The following is a 25510-nucleotide window of genomic DNA, read 5'->3' on the forward strand; positions in this document are numbered from 1 at the left end:
ATTCATCTAAGACATTCAGAATAGGTGGATGATTTTAGGTAGTGAAAAGTCTCCACAAAAGATATTGGAACAGGACTCTTGCATAATCCACTGCCCCGTGCCTTTCACCTCATTCTCCTCATTTTCCTCCTCCTTTTTTATGATGTTTTGCTTATTCTTATAACCAGTCTTCTCATTTTTTTGCAGACCTGGTTGTTGTCCACCCATATTGGACCCTGATCTTTTTTATTAATCATGATTTTTATATGTGCTACATAGAACAAGTTATCAGACTATTGTTCTGATGTCTAACTGCTGATAATGTAATGCTCATTGATCCATCATCTCTTTTCTTTCCCACACAAGGTGAATCTGGCTATGAATCACAGGAACTCCCTCATTTGATGCCATTTGGAGATTCAAACCCCACAAACTCCTTTCTGTGAGAGAGAACCCTCACTCTGCCTCCACCACCAAACCACTAGAGCAGCCCCGAGTCAGTCTCGTTTCTTGCTCGATCAAGCCATTTTGGACATTCCTGAGACACCAGCTCTACTCTCAGCAGAGATCCCAATTCTTAATTAACCTTTCCATATTCATCTTGGGGACTGTGCTACACCCACAGATGTGATATCCACATTACATTTTAGTTGTGATCTCTTGGCCTTTGTATGGTGTCAACTGGAACAATCGTTGTGAGCTTGGTGTCATGGCTCTTAATCACAGGATACACCTGCTCCCTGAACCAACTCCAGGACACAGCTGGACATGCCTGGTGTGGTTTGATTAATTCCCATTGTGTAATGAAACCATGACATTATTTATTGTATTCTAGTGTTTCCCTCAGCATATAGGTAGACTTAGGGTTTATTCACACCTATATTTGATTTCTCATATATATTTAATGAAATATTTAATTCTGCGTTGATAAATTTAAAATTTCTTAAATTTGAAGAGTGAAGTTTTTTTGTTTTTTTGTTTTGTTTTGTTTTGGTTTGGTTTTTTTGGGCAGAGTCTCGCTCTGTCACCCAGGGTGGAGTGCAGTTGCATGATCTCGGCTCATTGCAAGCTCTGCCTCCCAGGTTCACGCCATTCTCCTGCCTCACCTTCCTGAGTAGCTGGGACTACAGGTGCCAGCCATCAGGCCTGGCTCTTTTTAAATTTTTTTAGTAGGGACAGGGTTTCACCACATTACCCAGGATGGTCTAGATCTCCTTACCTCGTAATCTGCCCATCTCAGCCTCCCAAAGTGCTGGGATTACCAGGCGTGAACCACCGCGCCTGGTCTGATGAGTGAGGTTCTTATGCCACTGTTCTGTGATTTTCTTTTTTCATTTCTCCTGTATTTTATTCATCTCTGTCTAACTAATTTTCTACATATTCTATGTGTTTAAATTTGTAATAGTTTAATGACATGAAATTAGCAAATAGTAGCCCTCCCATGATGTGCACAATTTGACAAATAGTGACACAACCATTACCTTTCTCAACATAGAAAAAACTCAGCTACGCTCAATGTTTCCTTTTGTTTTCCTATAATTCCTGCTTCCCAGCCTCCACTTCTCACACCACGTCCAGGGTCAACTACTGGTATTCTTTATGTAAGATTAGACTACTTTTCATTTCATAGAATTTATAAAAGTGTAATAGTATGTATGTACTTGTATTTATTTGTCTTATTTTATTCACCATACATACTTGTGAATTTACCCTTGCTGTTGAGTGTAGTCAGCAGTACCTGATTGTAACGGTGACTGTTTTTCCAGAGAATGAATTTACTACAATGTGTTTACTAATTAAGTGTTTACTAATTAAGCTGCTTATTGATATTTGGATTGCTTTCAGTATGTAGTTATTATTTTAAAAAGTGTTATTATCTCAGGAAAGTACACAGTTGAGAAACATAAGGTTCTTCTTACAACAATATGAATAGCAGGTAAGCTGGAAAAACGGCACTTTAATCAATTGATTTCAACACATCAGGTAACTGAAGTTGTAGAATTCTGTGTGTGTGTGAGTTTGTGAGTGAGAGAGAAGGAGAGGAGAAGGGAGAATGAAGAGCTAGAGATCCTACATAACTGACCGTAATTTATGAGGTGCTCAAATAAATACAGGGACTCAGGGTCTTAATGGAAAAGGTCCATGTAAGGTGGAGAGGACGACTCGATGCACCTACATATGGTTATCTATTTCTATAAATGCCATTTTCTAATGCTACAAAGAATCACGTACATGAGAATAAACACAGTGGCGGGTGACCAGTGGTGAAATATGATGGTGATGCCAAACCCCATCTCCTGCACCTTTTCACCCAATTGCACCTGCCTTGATGTGTGTCCTGAGCGCCCCCTGGTGTCTCGAGAGTCTCCTGCTCTTCCTGAGCTCCCCTGCAGGGAGGTTTGTGTCTGGGCTCACAATGACGTCCCCTCGCTGTGTCTTCAAGGCTGGTTCAACATACGCAAATCAATAAACGTAATCCAGCACATAAGCAGAACCAAAGACAAAAACCACATGATTATTTCAATAGATGCAGAAAAGGCCTTTGACAAAATTCAACAGCCCTTCATGCTAAAAATTCTCAATAAATTCGGTATTGATGGAACGTATCTCAAAATAATAAGAGCTATTTATGACAAACCCACAGTCAATATCATACTGAATGGGCAAAAACTGGAAGCATTCCCTTTGAAAAATGGCACAAGACAGGGATGCCCTCTCTCACGACTCCTGTTCAACATAGTGTTGGAAGTTCTGGCTAGGAAAATCAGGCAGGAGAAATAAATAAAGGATATTCAACTAGGAAAAGAGAAAGTCAAATTGTCCCTGTTTGCAGATGACATGATTGTATATTTAGAAAACCCCATCATCTCAGCCCAAAATCTCCTTAAGCTGATAAGCAACTTCAGCAAAGTCTCAGGATACAAAATCAATGTGCAAAAATCACACACGTTCTTATATACACCAGTAACAGACAAACAGAGAGCCAAATCATGAATGAACTCCCATTCACAATTGCTTCAAAGAGAATAAAATACCTCGGAATCCAACTTATAAGGGATGTGAAGGACCACTTCAACAAGAACTGTAAACCACTGCTCAATGAAATAAAAGAGGACACAAACAAATGGAAGACCATCCATTAAGACTCTTCTAGTCAGGGAATCTCCCTGAGGTTTCTGTCCTGGGTCTGATTGGAGAAGAACTGCTGAGCTTCCTCAGGACTCTGATCTTGGTGGCCATAGTTGAGGCCTTTTCATCTCTGTAAACATCAGTCTGCATTTGGTGCATGTGAGAACAGGTCCTCATATTAAAATGATATTTTAAAAAATATGTAGAGATGACATTAGGAAGCACAGAATTCTAAACTTAGAGAGGTTCACTGGAGAAACCGTGAGGAGAAGACGAGGTCCCACATCCTGACAGGAAATCAGCCTCTATAGCACCTGCCTCTGGGGTTGACTCTGATCAGTGGGTCCTGAGCGCCCCCTGCAGCTGATTTCCCCTGAACGTTTCTGCAGGGAGGTTTGTGTCTGGGCTCACACTGACTTCCCCTCACTGTGTCTCTCGCACAGTAATACACAGCCGTGTCCTCGGCTCTCAGGCTGTTCATTTGCAGATACAGTGTGTTCTTGGCGTTGTCTCTGGAGATGGTGAATCGGCCCTTGACAGAGTCTGCGTAGTATGTGCTACTACCACTACCACTGCTAATACGTGAGACCCACTCCAGACCCTTCCCTAGAACCTGGCGGACCCAGTGCATGTAGTGGTCACTGAAGGTGAATCCAGAGGCTACACAGGAGAGTCTCAGGGACCCCCCAGGCTGGACCAAGCCTCCCCCAGACTCCACCAGCTGCACCTCACACTGGACACCTGCAAACAAGAAGAAACCCCGGTCAGAAACTTCTACATGAATCTACTGTTTATCTCACTCTTATCCACTGACACTCAATTTCAATAGTTCTCAATGAATCACCTTTTAAAATAGCAACAAGAAAAACCCAGCTCAGCCCAAACTCCATGGTGAGTCCTCTGTGTTCCGTCCTGATCACCAAATGAAAACACCTGAAAATGCCAGGGCTGGGCCTCCTCTCCCAGAGCTGCAGGGTCAGGGCTGGGCTGGTTTTCATCAGCAGAGGGAGGGCTCTATTTGCATGTCTCCTACTATTTAACAAGCTCCGGGGTGAGAGGCCTGAGGAGAGAGTGGGGCTCAGAGCATGTGAGTGTGTCCTGGGGGAGATTTGTGATATTGGTAGCATTTGGAAACTGTGGTTTCTTCTTGAAAGTTTGTTCTGTGATAAAATACTAAAACCCATAAAACTTATAATTTTGTAATTTCTATTTTAAAACAGTGGTATTAAGATACAATTGATCTACATAAACTGTATATTTAATGTTAGTGCCAATCATCTTTTATTTTTACATATGCAGAGGAAACATGGTATGTGGTATCAATGCCATATCCATGTCACAGATGAAAAATTACCAGCAAAAGCACAGATGGGTGGTACAATGTCCCCAGAGCTCACATTTGGTCAGAGTGAGCCTGAGTGTGTGGGCCTGTGCTTCTCACCACTGGACCTGACTGCTCCCTGAACCAAGCCCAGCACACAGGGGTCGCAGCTAGTGAGGTTTTCAGAACCTCTTCTCTGTAATGAGAACACGGTGTGATGTGTATGCACTGTTGTGATTACCTAATAATTGTAAAGAAATGCATATTTCCTACAGTTTTATTTTCTTAGGTGTCACGCATTTTCTCATGTTAGCATCTATCTTTCCATCAATCTTTATTGAAAAAAATTATCTATCCACTTATTTGCAATATTCTTATTGAGGCATTTATGCTATGCAATAAATGTTGCTTAATTGAAGTGTGCATTTTAATAAGCACTGAAGCTGAGCATGGTCTGACATATCAGTAGTCCCAGCTACGTACGGTAGCGGGAGGAGGATTGGTGGAGACCCAGGGTCTGAGGCTGCAGAGAGCTATGATCTCACCACTGAGCTCCAGCCTGGATGACAAAGCAAGATCTTGTCTCCAAAGGAAAAAATGTAATTTCACATGTGCTCACCTGTGCTTCCCAAATAACAATGAAGGTAACGATGAATTACACTTAAAAGTTTCCCTGGGTTCCTCCAATTCCTGCCTCCCAGTCATTTTTCTCTCACCGTACTGAGTCAATCTCTCATGTTTGTTACTTCAGATCTATTCTTCAAGGTTTGGTTAAAGTGAAATTTTACAGTTTCCATTCCATTTGTGTGGCTTCTTGTTCAGCATAATTACTTGTGAGTCAGTAATTTGGTTGTGTGTGAAGAATGTGTTCATTGTAATGAGGAACAGTATTCCAGTTAATGAGTGCATCCCTGCTATTTACAAAGCTCCTTAATATTTTTGTTATTTCCAGTTTCTGAGTGTTACAAATAAAGTTTCTACTCAGCCTGGAGATGCAGGCATCCCAGAAGAAAATGTATTATTTTTACACCAACTAACCTTACTGAGCTGCAAATTAGCACATTTTCTTTAAAACATCAGATTATTGATGTTAAAGGACAAACAAGGGACCTCACATCTTGTGAAAATCGGTGACCTGCAGGAACAAACAGGAAGAGAATATGACCTTATCTGAGGCAGAGGCCAGCAAATGTCATGTAAATGAATGCAGGGTTAACTTAGACATATTCTTCAGATTGTTTAGAGTTGAGTATAATAAAGAAATTATTGTTTAAATTATCAGAGGACATACAACTGAGGGATTCCTACTACTATTGAAACCTTTTCTGCCAGGATTGAGGACACATCACAAAAATCTCCCCCCCACCCCCAAGATGTTTCTGTGTGGGAAAGTGGAACAGCAGCTGTGGCTGAAATGCATCCAGACCCACATCCCCTGCCACCAGGACCTTACCAAAGAATTAACATACAGGGGCAAAGCCACTAACACCTCCGTGTTATAGGCACTGGTGGAACTCATGGAAACTGGGATAGAAGGAAGAAAAGCCCCAAAGCTCTGTCCATTTTCTCAGGAATAACAGCCTCATCTCCCGCCTTTTCTCTCTTCCCTCTGGAAATACAGCTGCATCCTGCTGGGAAGGGCAGAAAAGAGGAAGCTGAAGACATCAGTGGGAAGAAATAGTGGCTGCTGGAAGAAGACATGGGAAAAAAAGAGAAGACCCTCTTCCCAGGAATGGGAGGAAGATGCCTGGATCAGCATCACACCTGCAGGAGGGGCAGGGATACTTGGAAGGACACACTGAGTCGGGACTGTGATGTCTGCCTGGAGTATGGTTCCCTCAGAAGGACAGAGAGTGTCCGTTCAGTGCAACCCCTCCCACCACATTGACAATTGTCAGGTCCTTGTGAGTCTGGGATGACCTAGGGAACCTGAAACACAGAGTCTTTCAGGATGGCACAAGATTAAGGCCCGAAGTCAAGCAGGAAACAAAATTAAGGCTTCACTGAAGGAATCTGGGTGTCTGCAGAGGAAACCCACTGCAATTCCAGCAGCCACTGCAGTAAGGACTTTCAAATGTAGCCCTGAGTAGTTTCACACAATTTTCTACAATAAAGACATAGAAAAGATAGGGCATGATCATCTACAAAAAATAAAAAATAAAAAAAAAACAAATTGTGATCGTCTACAAAAATGCAAAAATCATAAAGCAAATAATTAGCTGACATAAGGAATCTGATAGCAGTATCTGTGGAATGTAAATTTTGAAATAGCTGCAGAAATACTTTGAAACATTTACACTTGATCCCATAGAAGGTCTCTGTGGAACTTCGTAAGAAATTGCCAACATGTGTTTATTTTATTAACTAATGTTTGTTAATATCATGCTTGTGGATGTAACAAAGACCACAGAGTAGGTTCTATTAGAACTATTAATAAAAAGCCAAGTTCAAAATATTTAGAGAGATTTATTCTGAGCCAAATATGAGGCCCATGCCCTGTGACACAGCCCCAGAAGATCTTGAGAACATGTGCCCAAAGTGGCTTGATTTCAGGTTAAATTTAATAACATTAATCGATACATGTGAAATATATGTTGACTCGGTCCATAAAGACAAAACCGCTAGAAGTGAGGCAGTGTGGGGAGGAGATTACAGCTTACAGGTGAATTAAATGATTTTCTGATTGGCAATTGATTGAAAGACTTAAATTTTCATCTAAAGACCTGAAAGCAGAACAAAAAAAATTGTCTGGGTTAAGATAACGGGTTTTTGAGAACAAAATTCTTTTTAGGTAGATGAAGTCTCTTATGTGACCAACCTTAGAGGCCATAGACAGGAAATATTTTCTATTAAGAGATTTAAAAGATACTAGACTCTCAGCTAACCTCCTCAGTATAACACAAACACCTTGAAAGGGAAGCAGATTATCTACAGAATGTAAATTTCTCTTGCAAAATGATAACTGTGCAGGGCGATTTTAAAATATGTCAAAGAAATATATTTTAGGGTAAAAGACTTTAATTCCTTTCAAGGCCTGCTCTCTGTCATGTGATGCTATTCTTGAGTCATGTTAGAATTTGGTATTTTACTGCTGCACGGGATCTGTTTTCTGAGCCTTAAGATCTGTTTTAATGAAAGTGTTGGTTACTTGTGCTTAAATTCCGAAGGGAGGAATGTATAATGAGGCATTTCTGATCCTCTATTTCTAACATGGCCTAAACTAGGTTTTCTAGTGTTCGTGGAACTCCTTGTTGAAGAGGAAGGTTCCATTGAGTCAGCTGGGTGCTTAGAATTCTACTTTTAGTTCATAGGAGATATATGAGACTTCTCCTACTCAGGGGTATCAGAAAATATTTACTGAGATAATCACATTGAAGTTGAGACTTAAAAGATTGTCCCAGATTCCTCCCTGCAAACCTTTTCTCCCGAGACTAGAAGAAAACTTACCAGCAACAACTGTTAACATTTCTTCTATGTTCAAAATCGCCACCCACTAGGAAAATAATTAAACTTGGGAGACTTTAGAAACAAGTAGTCTAGTTGGTTTCTAAAGTCCTTTACAAACCCACAGATTCTGATTAGTTTAAAGATTATGCAGAACATCACATCTAATGGGAATCAGCAATTAGCTGGATTCCCCTGCACTGTTTTTAAAAATTGTTTAATTTATATAGATACAGAATGGTTCAAAACTTTTAAGGGTGCATGATATTTTTATAAAAATATATTATTTGCAGTGATCAAATCCAGATACCTGGGATATCCTTCACCTCAATCACTGATTATTTCTTTGTGTTAAGAACATTCTAAATCTTATCTTCTAGTTATTCTGTAATATACAATGAATTATTAACTGTAGTTGTGTATTTGCCACTTCAGCATCCCCTTCCCACCAGCAAGGAGGGAACGTTCCTGTTTTTCAACTTCCTCATCACAATTTGGTACTGTCTATATTGTGTATTTTACCCATCGTAACAGGACATTAGTATTATTTGAATATTAAACATACAAATACCTGAAAATCATGCGGATCACTTTTTATATTTATTTTTAGATAAGGCTTCTTTCTATTCAGGTCTTTGCCTATTTAAAATTAAATTGTGTGGTTTTGTTGTTGTTCAATTGTAAGGTAATTTTTATTATTCGTGATAAAAGTCCTTTTCCAAATATTTGATTTTTGAGGAAGTTCTCCAAATCTATGGCTTATCTTTTCACGCTCATGTAAGGATTTATTTTCAAAGGCCTAAGCTTGATTAAGCCATGGCCAGAGGATTATGAAACAAGTTTTTTCCACAACTTACAATGATATCGCTAAAGGCCTCTTCACAGCAGTTTCTTTCACCTGATGCATAATTTCTCCCTATGAAAATCATGATATGTACTAAAGGAAATATATCATAGTGTGACAAGGCAGAACAAGCTTTAAAATGAGACTCAGCTATGCCATTTAAGTTGGAATTACCAAACAAAGAATTTCAGACCACCATGAGTAATATGCTAAGGGCTGTAATGAATTAAGCAGACAGCATGCAGGAACAGCTGTGTCATGCAAGTAGAGTGATGCAAATTCTAATAAAGAAAAAAAGTAGATATCAATAATTTTGTAACAGAATCAAGTAATGCTTTCAATGGACTTATATGTAGATGGGGCATAGCTGCGGACAAAAACCTGAACTTAAAATTATCTCAATAGAAATTTCCCAAACTGAAAAGCAAAAAGAAAAATTATGTTGTTAGAACAGTAAACACACAAATACAAATATACACACACGGAGACACACAGACACACACACACACACACACACACACATATATATATATATATATATACACACACACACACACACACACTTATATATAAAACCAGAACAGCTTACCCAAGAACTGTGGGACAGCTGCAGAGGTATAACATGCACATAATGGGAAATAGAAAAAAATAGAGAAAGGCTAAGAAGAAATATTTAAACAATGATGACTGACAAGTTTTCTAAATTAATGTTAATCAGTGAACTACAGGCTCAGGAATATGATCATTTCATCTGCAGGGATAGTTTGACACCCTCTCTTCCTGATTTGATGTTTTTATTTCTTTCTCTTGTCTGCATGCTCTGGCTGGGACTTCCATGACAATGATGAGCAGGAGTGGTTAGAGTGGGTGTCCTTTTCTTGTTCCAGTTTTCAGGGGAAAATACTTCCAGCTTTTGCCCAGTCAGTATAATGTTGGCTGTGAGTTTTTCAAAGATGGCCCTTATTATTTTGAGGTGTGTTCTTTCATGCCTAGTTGATAGTTTTTAATATGAAAGAATGTTAAAGTTTATTAAAATCCTTTTCTGTGCCTATGTTTAACATGGTTTTTGTTTTTCGTTCTGTTTATATGATGAATCACATTTACTGATTTGCGTATATTGAACCAACCTTGCATCCCAGGAACAAAGTGTTGGTAGATTAGGCTTTTTGATGTGCTGCTGTGTTCAGTTTGTGAGAAAATTTCGTTGTTCTCCATATATTGGTGGGGTACAAAGCTATGTTATGGCTTATAAATGCAACATGGAATAATCGAATTGAGCTAATTGACATATATATCACCTCAAGTCCTCAAATACTTATCATTTTTTGGTGACAAGAACATTTGAAATTTGTTCTTGGCTGTTTTAAAATGACCAGTACACAATATTTAAGCTTACAAATAGACATCGATTTATGTAAACCATAGAGAATGATTGAAATCAATTATGGATTACTCTAATTTATATTTAGTTCATCGTTAAGTTTAATTTTTTTAATTTAATTCAATTAATTTAATTTAATTATTTTATAATGTTAAATATAATGTTAGATATAAATGACTACATATGTATGCATAGTTTCATGTATTTACAGATATGTTTATAGGTGTAAATTCATGTCGCATAGCTATGTAGTTGCTGATATCAACCGATGTTAACAAAACTTTAGAAAAATAAGTGCAAATTATTAGGAATAATTGTTTCTTGAAGTTAAGTATTTTTTAAAAATATCCCTACATATAAATGTAAAAATTACTAAAACACAAATATCAATTAAAAAATGACAAATAATCATAATAAAATATTACAACCTTATGAGGCTCCAGAGTCCTGAAAACACAAACCCGCCTCCGGCAGCTGAGAAAGGAAACCTTCCCCTGCACCTGCTCCTGGGACCTGTCCCGTCCTCAGTGGGTCCCGAGCGCCCCCTGGAGGCCCCGCGCGCCCCTGCAGGGGGGTTTGTGTCTGGGCTCACACTGACCTCCCCTCACTGTGTCCCTAGCACAGTAATACACGGCCGTGTCCTCGGTTTTCAGGCTGCTCATTTGCAGATACAGTGTGTTCTTTGAATCATCTCTTGAGATGCTGAATCTGCCTTTCACAGACGCGGCGTATTCTGTCGTGTAACTGTTAGCTTTGTTTCTAATATGGCCAACCCACTCCGGCCCCTTCCCTGGAGCCTGGCGGACCCAGTCCATGTAGTGGTCACTGAAGGTGAATCCAGAGGCTGCACAGGAGAGTCTCAGGGACCCCCCAGGCTGGACCAAACCTCCCCCAGACTCCACCAGCTGCACCTCACACTGGACACCTGCAAACACAGAGACATCCTAATCAGAAACTGCCACCTATAGCCACTGTTTCTCATTCATATTCACTCACACTCAACATCTCTAGTTCTCCGTAAATCACCTTTTAAAATAGCAACAAGGAAAACCCAGCTCAGCACAAACTCCATGGTGAGTCTTCTGTGTTTAGTGCTGATCACCAAATGAAAACACCTGAGAATTCGGGGCTGGACTCTGCCCTCAGAGCTGCAGGGTCAGGGCTGAGCTGGATTTTATGAGCAGAGGAAGGATCCTATTTGCATGTCTCCTACTATATAGCAAGCTCTGGGGTGGGACGCCTGAGGAGAGGGCAGTGTCCAGAGTGGATGAGAGTGTCCCAGAAAACATGGGCACTAATCCTATCTCTCAGGAAATTATAACTTCAGATTATGTGCTTCCTTATTTCAGGTGGGGAAACGTCTTCGGGGACTAGCCTCTGCTGGTGCAGTTGGCCCATTTTCACCTTGGTGGTAGCCAGCAGATGTGTAGAGAGGACAGGGACCCCCATGGACTTACCCCAATCTTCATCCTTCTACCCCTAGAGCTCTTCATGGGAACTGGATCTTAGGGTCCCATGACAATTTAGTCATCATAGCCCTAATTCGTGTGTGGTCAGAAATCCTTCAAATGTGCTGCTCAACATGCCCAGTCCTCAATTCACCATTCTGCTTCCACAGGCAGGACAGAAAGGTCTCTGATTAGTCTGAGCTGGTCTGGCATGTTTTTCTAGGAGTAGCTCTTCTTGTGACTGACACACTGTAGCCTACACGGTGAGCTCTGTCTCAGTGGCTGCTCAGAGTGGAGTCAGGAGGAACCAACCACCTGAAAACGCAACATCTTGGGCATCTGACTTTCACTTTGCAAGATGCGCCCACTGAAGTGGTTCTTCCAGGACTTTTGGTGTTTTGGCAGGATCCCCATACTCACGCACTGGGCCCCATCCATCATGGATAGCAGATGTTGGGCCCTACATAGAAATTAACAGCCTGCACAGGGTTTCTGCAGGGGTCTCCTCTTTTTAGATTTCCATTTTCTGGGTGATCATGTGATATTTTTGATGTTTTTCCAGGTTCACTGGGTGTCATGCCAGACCAGTACTGACTCCTATAGAACGGGCATCATGTACAACAGACCAAAGAAATAAACCCAGATCAGTGAACACGACATAGAGTTTATTGAGGACTTTCCTACAGTGTGGCTCAGGAACAGCAGGCTGGACAAGAAAACTACAACCATTTGACACAAAGCATGCAGCTTATGTAGTCATTTTTACTTAACACCCTCCACCTAGCAACTTCCATTTAACCCAAAACAAAGAGCCTCTATCACCCATAAATCCTGTGTTCCATGGGATATGCCAGGAGTTTGGATGTTATTCATAGACCAAAAAAATGAGTCTCTGAGTACTCCACTCCTGGATTCCTTAGCTTGGAACTTGAAACGTACATTTCTTTTTTCTTTTCTGATTATTCTGGCTAGGACTTTCAGTAATATGTCGAATAGGAGTGGTGAAAGTGTGCATTCTTGTTCACGTTCTTCAGGAATATTTTTGCAACTTTTTCTTATTCTGTATGATGTTGTTTTGCTGTATGTGGCTTTTTTTTCCAGTTAAAGTCATTCATTTATTCACTACCAAGTCCAGCATATTGAATAAATCAGTTTCATAGGTTTTTACAAAATTTAAGAAGATCCCTGTTCTATTGATTTCTTTAAGAGTTTTTGTTGGTTTTTGTATGTGGCTTTTATTATTTTGAGGTAGGTTTCTTTGATGCTAAGCCTGTTGAGGAATTTTTCACGAAGGGATGTTGAATTTTATTGAATGACTTTTTTGCATCCATTGATACAATCTTATGTTTTTTGTTTTTAATTATGTTATATGTTGAATCATATTTATTGATGTGTCTATTTGAGACAAGCTTTGCATTCCTGGAATAAAACCCAATTGGTCATGATGTATTATCTTTTTATTGTGCTGTTGTTTTCAGTTAGCTAGTATTTTGTTTACCATTTTGAATCTACGTTCATTAGGGACATTTCCCTGTAGCTTTTTGTTTTTGTAGTTGTATCCTTGCCTGATTTTGGTATCAGGTGATATGAGTTTTTTAGCCCAAGCCGGGAAAGAATCTCTTCTTGTTAATCTTTTGGAATATTTCCAGTAAGAATGGTACATCTGGTAAAATTAGACCTTGAATTTATCTGGTTCTGGGCTTTTGGGGTTGGGAGATTTTCAATTTCTGATTCAATCTTATTACTCGTATTGGTCTATTTAGGATTTCTTTTCCTTCCTGGTTCAATTCGGGGGGGCGGGGAGTTGAATATTTCCAGAAACTTATTGATTTCCTCTAGATTTTCTACTTTGTGACCATAGAGATATTTAGTATGTTTTGATAATCTTTTGTATTTCTATGGAGTCAGTTGTAATACCAGCTTTATCATTTCTGCTTGTGCTTACTAGAATCTTCTTTTTTTTTTTTTTTTTGGTTGACCTAGTTAGTGCTCTATCAATTGTGTTCATCTTCTAAAATAATCACATTTTGTTTTGTTGATTCCGTATATTTTGCTTTTTCATTTCAATATTTTTAAATTCTGCTACGATCTTTACTTATTTTCTTCTTCTAGCTCTGGGGTTGGTTTGTTCTAATTTATCTAGTTCCTTGAAGTAAATCAATAGATTGCTAGTTTGTAATCTTTCTGTTTTTTAGTAGACATTTACAAATATAAGCTTCTCTCTTAGTGCTGCTCTTGCTGTATCTCAGAGGGTTTGGTATGCTGTGTCTTCATTTTTCTTTGTATTTTTAAAACAATATCTTAATTTTATTGGTGAGCCAATAATTGGTCAAAATTGTGATGTTAATTGCCTCATATTTTTATAGTTTCAACAGTTTCTTTTGCAATTGATTTTTAGATTTATTTCATTACTGTGCAATAAAGAACTAACATCTAGAATCTAACAAGAACACAAACAACTCAGCAACAACAACAAATAAATACATTACATCATTAAAATGTGGGCAAAAGACATCAACAGACATTTTGTGAAGAAGATATTCAAATGGCCAAAAAGCACATGGAAATAAAAAGCTGAACAACACTAATCATCAGATAAAAGAAAACAACTTTACATCGGTCAAAGTGCCTATTACTATGAAGTCAAAAAATTACAGATATGGATGAGAATTCAGAGAAAACATATTTACATACTATTGTTGATAATGTAAATTAGTGCAACCTATGCACTAATGTGCCCCCACATAATTATTTAAAAATGTACCCCACATAATTATTTAAAAATTTAAAAACTTAAAAAGGAAAAAAATTGTAAAGTCTTCTCAACTAAAAATAGATCTATTATTCAATCAGCAATCTCACTCTATGATATGTACCCCAGAAAATAAATCATGTCAAAAAATGCCTGAACTCATATGTTCATTGCACCACTATTTACAATAACAAAGATATAAAGTTAACCTAAGTGGCTAGTAATGGATAATTGGATAAGGAGAATGTGGAATATATACACGATGAAAAATAATGTCATCATAAAAAAGCATGAAATTATATCTCTGGCAGCAATATGGATGGAACTGGAGGTCACTGTCTTAAGTCTAGCAACTCATAAATGGAAAGCCAAATATGTCTTTTTCTCACTTATCAGTAGCAGCTAAATAACGGGTACACATAGACACAGAGGGTAGAACAATAGACATGGGAGGCTCATGAGACTTGAGAATGAGATCGACAATGACTTATTGGTTCCAAGGTACTATATCTGGTGAACTTACTTTAAAAACTCAGACTTCATCACTGTGCAATATATTTATGTAACAAAAATGCACCCCACATAATTATTAAAAACTGAAAAAGGCAAAAAACACACAAAAAAATGGGATATGTCAAAAAGATGAAGGAGGCAACTTGAAGAAGCTGCCAATTTCCAAAGAGCTAGAAAAATTTGAATAATGTAATAAATAACATGGAATTAGATTTTGACTAAAGTATTAAATATTTATAAAAACATACGGTTATTAATAAATGAATAAATAAAATATATGAGAGAAGAAGGATGTTTATCTAAAAGAGTATAATTACACAAAATTTTGTTGATATTCCTTCATTCAAAGAGTGGGAGTTTAACCTGCATCTGTGAATTATGGCATAGGCTTTGGCACATGAGAAAAATTCTTACTCCCTTTAAACTTCAGAAATTTTAGGTATAATACCAAAACATGATAGAAAAAGTAGAGAATTTCACAGGGTCAACATTTTGTTAAATGATGTGAAAAACACTCTGATGTACTAGTGTAGAGACGAGTCTCAGAGCCAGTAATTCTTTGCCAAGGCCAGTGCAGAGAAGAGTATTCCTAGGTTGTCTTTCTAGCTTTTTTGTAGTTTGAAGTCCTAGTTAAAGCTATAATCCATTTTGAGTTAATTTTCCTTTTCATGTGGTGATAGTTAGGAGTCAAGTTCCCATCTTCTGCACATGGCTAGCAAGTTATCCCAGCACCATTTATTGACTAGGTTGTCCTTTCCCCATTGCTGTTTATTTTTTTCAGGGTTGTCAAAAAACAGAGGGTTGTTGTTGTGCAGCCTTATTTCTGAGTTTTCTATTCTATTTCGTGGGTCTATGTGCTTATTCTTGTACCAGTACCAAACAGTTTTTGTTAGTGTGGCTTTATAGTAGTTTAAAGTCGAATAATGTGATGTCTCTGGCACTGTTCTTTTGGTTGAGGATTACTTTGGCTGTTTTGGTTCTTTTTTGGTTACATAAAAATTTTAGAATACTTTTCTTATATTTCTGGAAGAATAAAACCAGTATTTTGATAGTAATAACATTGAATCTGTAAAAATTGAAGGATAATATTGCCATGTTTGCATATTATTCTTCCAGTCCATGAGCATGGAATGTTTTTTCAATTTCTTTGTTTCCTCTCTGATTTCTTTCTGCAGTGTTTTGTAGTTCTTCTTGTAGAGATCTTTCACCTCCTTGGTTAGCTGTATTCCTAGGTATTTCTTTTTGTGTAGATGTTGTAAGTGGGATTGTGTCATTTATTTCTGTCTCTGCCTGGATGTCGTTGGTGTACAAAAAAGCTACTGATTTTTGTATATTTATTCTGTATCCTGAAACATTACTAAAGTTGTTTATCAATTCTAGGATTCTTTTGGCAGAGTCTATTGAATTTTCTATGCATAGGATCCTATCAACAGCAAAAAGAGACATTTTGAATTCTTATTTACTTGTGTGAATGCCTTTTATTTCTTTCTCTTGTCTGATTTCTGTGGCTGAAACAGCCAATAAAATGTTGAATAAGAGTGGTGAGGGTGGGTATACTTGTTTTGTTCCAGTTATGAAGGGGAATTATTTGAGCTTTTGTTAATTCAGTATGATGTTAGTTGTAGGTTTGTCATACATGGCTCTTATCATTTTAAGGTAAGTTTCTTTGATGTCTAGTCTGTTGATGGTTTTTATCATGAAAAAGGTTGAATCTTATCGAAAGTTTCTCTGGATCTATTGAGGTAATCATATTGTTTTTGCTTTTGATTCTGCTTATGTGGTGAATCACCTTTATTGATTTGTGTATGTTGAACTAGCCTTACATGAAAGGAGTAAAATCTACTTGATCATAACGTAATAACTTTTTAATGTGCTGCTGTATTCAATTTGCTGGTATTTTCTTGAAGATTTTTAGATCTATCTTCAGGAATATTGGTCTAAGATTTTCCTCTTTGATGTCTCTGCCAGATTTTGTGTTCCAAGAACACACAATGAGGAAAAGATGGCCTTTTAAACAAATGGTATAAAAACTGGGCATCCACATGCAGAAAAAAATGAGACCTTATCTCATATCATATACAAAAATCACCTAAAAATGTACTCAAGCCTTGAATATAATATGATATCTGAAATTGTAAAGTCATAGAAGAAAATAGAGAAAAAAAGAAGCTTCCTGGAATTGATCTGGAAAATGAATTATTTGGATTTGATGCCAAAATCACAGACAAATAAATTATTTGAAACTATGTATTTGACAAAGGGATCCATCTAAATGTGTAAAAAACCCCTACAAGAGCAAAAAATAACCTGATTTTAAGAAGGCAAAATTGTGCACAGACATTGTATTCAGAGGAGGACATATGCATGGCCAGCAGGACACGGAGAGGTGCTCCACATTACTAACCATCAGGGGAATCCACATCAAAACCACAATGAAATATCACCTCACATTAGTTACCATGACTATTACCACAATGAAATATCACCTCACATTAGTTACCATGACTATTATCACAAAGAAAAAAGATAACAAAATGCTGACAGTTGGCTGGTGAAAAGGGAATTATTCAGTGGAGTTGTAGTAGAGGTTATTTTATGAATTAAAAGTACAACTATTATGTGATCTGGTGATCCCACTTCTGACTGTGTATTCAAAGGTAATAAAATCGGTAAGTAAAAAATATGTTTATTATAGGATTATTCATAATGGCCTAGAACTTTTTAAAGTTAATGACCATAGGTAAATGAGTGTATAAAGGAAATGTATATACATAAAATGGACTATTATATGATCTCTAAAAATAAGGAAATTGTAACATTTCCTACAACATGGATGGGCCTGGAGAACAATATGCTAAGTGGAATAAGCCAGACAGAGAAAGACAAATGCTGCATGATCCAATTTATATGTGGATTCTAAAATATTCAAATTCTTAGAAGCAGAGAGTAGAAAAGTGGTTCCCAGGGCTGGGAGGAGGGGAAGTAGAGTGATGCTTGTCAAGGGCATAAATTTTCAGTTGTGCAGGTTGAATGGGTTCAGGAGTTCTAATGTAAAGCGATGGGACTATAGCTATCAACACTGTATTGCAAACTTGATCTCTGGTAAAGGGACAGATTTCAGATGTTCTCACTGGAAACACACATAATAAATTAAAGGAAGAAAAATGGTAACTGTGAGGTAATAGACATTCCAATTCCTTTGTCATAGTGAAAATTTCTCAGTTTGTACCAAAATATCAAGTGGTGCACCTCAAATATACACAATTTCATTTTCAAATATAGTTCCATGAAGCTGAACAAATTAAGCTTACATTCATGATGAAGAAATGCATATTTCCACATATTTTTTCAATAAAAATGAGAAAAGATAAATAAAAAAATATTTACAGCAGCTTCGTTTATGATGTTAATAAACCAGAAACAAATAAAAAGTGCATCCGACAGGAAAATGGATCAGCTTACTGTCATTTATTGCTAAATGGAGTGACTCAAGTATAAAATTTCTCTCTCTCTCTCTCTCTCTCTCTCTCTCTCTCTCTGTCTCTCTCCCCCTCTCTCTTTCTCCATGTATATCAAAGCTTTGAGATTATATATCAGAGGTAGTCTGTTAAGTGAACAAATGAAAATATACAGATGTAATTTTACTTATGAAATAGCATAAATAAATATCAAAAATAACAAAAGTAGCCCCTTACCAGATAAGGGGTCTATAATGTTTGAATCCATTTATATGAACATCAAAACATTAACAATTAATCTACAGTGGCAGAAATCAAAACATTGTGCTAAATGTGGGATGTGGGAGCTGACTGGAAGCACAGAGAAGGCCACTTGTGCTGGGCGGATGGGCCTCCTCTTCATCCGACCTTGGCAGTTGGGGACAAGTGTGTTTACATTTGCCAGAAATCCTGTAATGGTACATTGCAAATCTATGCATTATTACTTATATTGAAATTACATCTCATGAAAATAAAAAATTAAAAAACATTGTATAAGAAATAGTTTAAAATTCAGTAAATAATGCAAATAATAAAATCATACTGAAAATGTGAACAATATAATATGAATTAATAAAATATACTCAACAATACCTGCTAGAATTAAATCCCCAAAATCAGAAAGATAAGGGCGACATCTGACAAGTTAATAAACACGTGTTTCATAGAGAAAACAAATGGGTCAAAACTATGTGGAATATGTATTTTGTTATTATCAAAAGTCGTTAAATAATTGAGATAACATTTTAACCTGTCTTAATAGTATTAATTACAAATATCATGTGTACAATAATGACTGAGAACAACCTTTAGGGAAATAAGGATATTTGAGAGCACACATACTAAGTTAAATATAGTCTCATTGTTTCTCCAGATATTACTGCTGAAATTTCAAATTTTATCCTGGGTTTCTAATAGAATCTGTACGGGCCCTTGGAAAAATTAATTTTCAGAAACGACTTAGAAAACCAATCTCTAATATGGAGATATTAGTATCTCATTTCATAAAGAAATTTAAACTGTGTGATACATGTAAAGTCCTCAAAAGCAACGTTAGTACGTGGGAGCGGACTTATTCATAGTAGCTTGTGATGTGTATTGCTAAAATTACTACCTTGATTTTTTGGGGGGAAAATTAAAGCAAAACGTGATGAGTTAAAGTGTGATGTTGCTTATTTGGTACAACAAGGGGGTGAGGATAAGGAATAGCCCTGTGATCCCGAGGAGATGGCCTAATCCAAGGAGAGGGAGGCTCCGGGGCGTGCGGACTCACACGGGGTGCCTTCATGGAGCCGGTCTCAGAAGCCTGCAGGAGGCAGACGTGTGGAGGGGTTTCTCAGGACAATCCAATCAGACCTGGATAGAGGAAAAAAGATCATGACCTAGGATGGATTAAATAATTGTCTTGAAAATTGATAAATTACGGTTGTATATATTTATGAGGTACAAAGTAATGTTGTGATATATTAATACAATATGGAATAATTAAATATAACTAATTAGCATATTAATCAACTCAAAATATTTTCATTTTTGCCTCAAGGCCATTTGAAATTTATCTTAGCTATTTTGAAATGACCGATATACTATGTTTAAGTAAAGAAATAGATATGAATTAACATAAACAATATAAAATTTTTGAAATCAATTATGCATTACTCCAATAATTTTTATTAGGTTCGTCAATAAGTTTGATCGTTTAGGACATATTTTAAAAATTATTTTATTATAATGTTAAATATAAATCACTGTACATTTATGCACGGGTTTGTGGTATTTAGACCTACGTCTACAGGTGTAAATTTAAGCTCTCATAGCTTTGTAGTTGCTGACAGCAATAGATGTTAATGAAACTCTGGAAGAATACCTGCAAATGAAAGTAAATAGTTTTTAAAAATAGCGCTACATAAAAGGTTTAAAGTTAAAACTTAAATATCAATGATAATAAATACATACTAATAACAGTATAAAAATATAACAACCTGTAAGACTCCAGGGTTCTGAAAACACAAACATGACATTCCAGTTGAGGACAAAGGAAACCTCCCCCTGCACCTGCTCCTGGGACCTGCGCGTCCTCAGTGGGTCCCGAGCGCCCCCTGGAGGCCCCGCGCGCCCCTGCAGGGGGGTTTGTGTCTGGGCTCACACTGACCTCCCCTCACTGTGTCCCTAGTACAGTAATACACGGCCGTGTCCTCGGTTTTCAGGCTGCTCATTTGCAGATACGCCGTGTTCTTTGAATCATCTCTGGAGATGGTGAACCTGCCTTTCACCGACGCATCGTATCCTGTCTCGTAATTGTTAGATTTGCTTCTAATACGTCCAACCCACTCCAGTCCTTTCCCAGAAGCCTGGCGGACCCAGTGCATAGCATAGTCACTGAAGGTGAATCCAGAGGCTGCACAGGAGAGTCTCAGGGACACGCCAGGCTGGACCAAGCCTCCCCCAGACTGCACCAGTTGCACCTCACACTGGACACCTGCAAACACAGAGACACCCTGGTCAGAAACTGCCACACAAATCCACTGTTTCTCTCACTCATGTCCCCTCATACTCCACATCTCTATTTCTCCATGAATTACCTTTTAAAATTGCAACAAGGAAAACCCAGCTCAGTACAAACTCCATGGTGAGTCTCCTGTGTTCAGTGCCGATCACCAAGTGGAGAGAGCTGGAAATCCCAAGGCTGGGTCTCCTCTCCCAGAGCTGCAGGATCAGGGCTGGGCTGCTTTTCATCACCCAAAGGGGGGTCTTATTTGCATGTCTCCTACTATATAGCAAGCTCAGGGGTGTGACGCCTCAGGAGAAGGCTGTGCACACAGTAGATGAGGGTGTCCTCGGGGAGATTGGTAGTGATCCTATCATTCAGGAAAATATAATTTCATAATATGTGCTTGTGCCTTGATATTCATTTAGCAGTCATCATCTAATTTCATTTTTACGTATTTGCACACTGTACTTCCCCTTATATATTTCTGAAGTCCCTTGGCTTGTCTGTTTGAGTGATGTCTCTTTCCTCGACACTCTGAAGGGTATGATGTCTTCGTTCACAGGTGCAGTCCTGGATGTACACGCAGTTTCCACGGAAGCGCTGTCATTTGGCAGTGTTACCTTTGACAGCCGAATTACCTGATTGTTCTACTTGACTGTTTGTTTCTCTTAACATAACACCTGGATGTTACACTGTGCTCATTTCTGACATGGTGACAATGTTTTGTAGCATAAATCGTTCAACAATCTGGTGCAATTAAATTTGGGCTTCTTTCTAGGGACCATTTTTGAGGATTGTTCTGACCCCAAAATGTTACTGATTTTATTCAAGAAATGGAGTCTAACTATATTTTCAGGCTGGACTTGAAACCCTGGGCTCAAATGATCCTCTCACCTCAAACTCCCAAGTAAATTGAACTGCAGGCAGTGCCACAGTGCCCAGCTGGTAATTCTTAAATTATAGGTTTTCTTATTCTCTCTGTTAAAATGAGTGGACTATTGATTTCTATATTGCTCTCCTGGAGCTGTCAGATTTCCATTAATTACTTACCATGAAAACCGCTAACATTTTAGATGAACTTTAGCGTTGAAATTATTCTCATTCAACTGCAAATCAAGTCGCGCCGTTTAGAGAGAACTTCGTTTCACTGTTTTTATGCCCTGCCTCTGTCACTAGAAACACATGCCAGTCTCCACATTGGTGCAGAAGAAAGGGTTCGGGTATCTCAGAGGGACACTCCTGCTTTAAGTACAGAAGACTGGGCATGGGAGTGGTGGACTCCCATGATGTCATTGTGCTTCTCTCAGGAAGCTCCCCAGAACCTCCGCCCTACAAGGGAGCTGGGGTGAGAATAATCAGGGTCTACCTCTTCTTGGCCTGTAACACATGACATGGAAACCATGTCTCATGAGTGAGGCTGGGAGGAGAAAGGCATCCACCAAATCACAGACTGGAATTTAGTCTCCACCATAAAGACCTGACACCATGACCTCAGCTGAGATCTGGGGGAGAGGGAAGCACCACCTTCCTGTCAGTCCAGCCCAGGGTCAAGCTTCTGTCATCCTGAGATGTAAAGAAGAGGGTAATGCTCTTCTCTCAAGTATTCTGGGTCCTCACTGCACTTGCTGAGACTATTTGAGCTGCTGTGAGAGAATACCATGGACTGGGTGGCCCAGAAGTAACATAAATGTATTTGTCCCGATTTTCAAGGCTGGGAAGTTCAAGATCAAGATGCCTTAGAGATTCGTATCTGGTGAAGTCCCAATTCTTTATTTATAGACGGCCACCTTCCTACCATGACCACACCTGGTGGAAGGAAAGAGGGAGCTCTCTGGGGTATTTTATCAGGGCGCTAATTCCACTCATGAGATGGAGCCTCAACACCTTTCAAAGGAGACCAAAGCCCCCGTCTCCTGCCACCATCACATTGGAGTTGAGATTCCAACATATTCCTTATGGGGGTCATAACCATTCAGTCAATAGTAGCACATTATGTCAATCAATGGATTTCATTTACTGTGTGTTCTTAGGATAATTTTCATGATATTACAGGTTGGGTTTCTATAATTCTTACCAGATTAGGTTGTCTCTTTGGAAAGCTTGAAGTTTCTCATGGCATCACTCTAGTAATGAGATAACTGTATTCATATTCGTGATTGAAGCTTCCTCATTCTGTCTGTAAGCATTTGGAATGTTCTTCTCTTAAATCACTTGCCATGATAGAATAAACTCGTCCCCCTCATCAGTGTTATCATTTATTCAGAAATGCACTTTTTACATTTTAATATTGCAAATCCACCTTTTCTTTATCTTTCTTTAATATGGTGTCTTTCTTTATATTTTAAAATTTATAAGTGAATATGATTAAAATTTAGGGTAATTTTAGATTTTAAGGAAAGCCCCCTGTAGTAGGGTGTGATCTCGTGTACAACTTGCCCTGGTTCCCTCACACTGATCCGCACTCTGCCAATGCTGGGTCTCTCTCCTGCCGTCTGTGGGGTCCGCTCTCTGAACAGTGTTCTGCTACCCACTGTCTATTCTGTGGTCTCCACACTTCCTGGCCTGTCTGGGATCTCAGCTCCTTTTCCTCAACTTCAGATCTACCTGGTTCCACTTCAGCACCGTGGCCCAGAAACTCTCTTCAGAAAGTATCAGAGTGTGCCTTCACCATAGGGCTTGTTTTGTATATTTTCCCCCTCCCAGCAATCACTGTCTGTGTTAATTGATATCACACATCTTAAAATCATGTTTAAGAAATTTCACTGTGTTTTATAGTAATTTCTGTTGAAAAGATACATCTGGTCTCTGTTGTTAAACCTTTTTTTAAAATGATCATCTTGAACATAAATATTAGAGTCAATTTTATAATGTTCACCAAGATTTATCTTGGGAAAAAAATACGTATATATATATTCAATTCTAAATTCCAGGAAACATCTCTGTAGATATACATTATGAAGTTTATGTATTTACATATTTGATAGACTTAATATTATACCTAATTTTAAAAATATTCAGAATATCTCTATCTGTCACACAAGAAAGCACAAGTTCTACAATGCCCTAATAGAAAAACTTATTTGTCTTTCTCTGGGTTCTTCCTATGGAAATAGAGGGAGACATCTTAGGACACTGATCCAGGAGTGCCTTCAGAGACCCTGCCCAGAACCTGACCCAGGAGGGATGTGAGGGATTTCCATCTCTGTGACAGGCATTCTGTCTCCTTCCCAGGAAAATCTGCGATCTTCCTCCATCCCTCGGGTGGGCTGCTTCACCATTCAGGACACTGAGGGACAGACAGAGGGTGTGGCAGGCCATAGACCTCAAAGGTCACAGTGCGGATGAGGATCGAGATGCTAACCTGCCCCAGTGATAACAGAGATCCCCGTGGGGCAGAGTCCCAGTAAATGATCCTAACCATGTGGGGATCTGTGTGCCTGCCTGAGAGAAGAGTCCACACGGGGACAGTGTGTGCCTGTCTGAGAGTGAACGCTCATTCACGAAGGTGTCTACCTAGACTGAGGCTGTGTTTGGGGAAAATATTTCTCACTCAGGAGATAATGAGAAACTTGAGTGATTTGTTTTTGGAAAAGAAAAACAGAACATGTAGAAACCTCATTTAGGAAGAGTCACTGGACAATGTTTGTCAAAACACAGTTCATTTAGAAGGAATTTCCTGTTCATTCCCTTTGCAGGGACATTGATGAAGCTGGAAACCATCATTCTCAGCAAATTAACACAAGAACAGAAAACCAAGCACCGCATGTTCTCACTCATAAGTGGGAGTTAAAGAATGAGAACACATGGACACAGGGAAGAGAACATCACACACTGGGGCCTGTTTGGGGGTGGGGGACGGGGGGAGGGATAGCATTAGGAGAAATACCTAATGTCGATAACAGGTTGATGGGTGCAGCAAACCACCAAGGCATATATATACCTGTGTAACAAACCTGCACATTCTGTGCATGTATCCCAGAACTTAAACTATGATAAAAAAGGACATTCCTATCTAAGAAGTAAAGCACTGTCTCCTTATAGCCTAAATACTGCCATAACTTTTCCTAGACCACTTACAACATGAATATTGATAAGCTTTACAGATTAATTGGATGCCAAGATAATGGTGCCATTATTTTTCTGATACTTCACTAATACTTTATTATTTGACCAGTCCTCACTTAGAGACCTTTTCCATAAAATGTAATTTTTAATCGAATAAGCATTTCTACCATGAGACAAACTGTCTTCCTGGTGACTAAATATCCATCTTGATTTTGACATAATGTCCATGATATTGACGATTAAGTTGGCATTCTCAGAAAAAATTGACCCAGGTTCAAGGGTCTAACTGCAGAGTCATATTTATGTCCGTTTTGCTTCAAGATAGGGGGACCTGAGTTATAAACAACATAGTGGGTGGTCTCCTGAGGGCTGCATGATGTGAAGGAAAATAAGACAACCCTAGATGGTGGTCAGAGGCTCCCTGGCTGGTTCCTCTCTGCACCTGCTCTTCACTGTGCCTCTGCCTTGGGTGAGTTCTGAGGATCTCCTGCTGGTCCTGTGCTGCCCGTGAAGCCCAGATAAAGGAAGTCTTTGGGATCTGCTTCTGAGATGCCAAGGTGTATGTCTGGTTCCCGGAAAATACACAGCAGTGGCTGGGAGCTGCATCTTGGATCTCGCCCATGTGACCTCGCCTGTGTAGGAGCCT

General features: G+C 38.7%; 1 pseudogene and 1 gene segment (V, D, J or C); both read right to left on the reverse strand.

The window, feature by feature from the left end:
- The window catches only part of LOC103229827 (homer protein homolog 2-like), a 150101-nt pseudogene that overhangs the window by 70619 nt on the left and 53972 nt on the right, over positions 1-25510 (reverse strand).
- LOC103229840 (immunoglobulin heavy variable 3-73-like) lies at positions 20387-20999 on the reverse strand. The segment is given in 2 exon segments: positions 20387-20787; positions 20891-20999. Coding segments are annotated over 2 exon segments (447 nt in total).

The sequence above is a fragment of the Chlorocebus sabaeus genome, chromosome 24 (genome assembly GCF_047675955.1).
Source record: "Chlorocebus sabaeus isolate Y175 chromosome 24, mChlSab1.0.hap1, whole genome shotgun sequence".
NCBI lineage: Eukaryota > Metazoa > Chordata > Mammalia > Primates > Cercopithecidae > Chlorocebus > Chlorocebus sabaeus.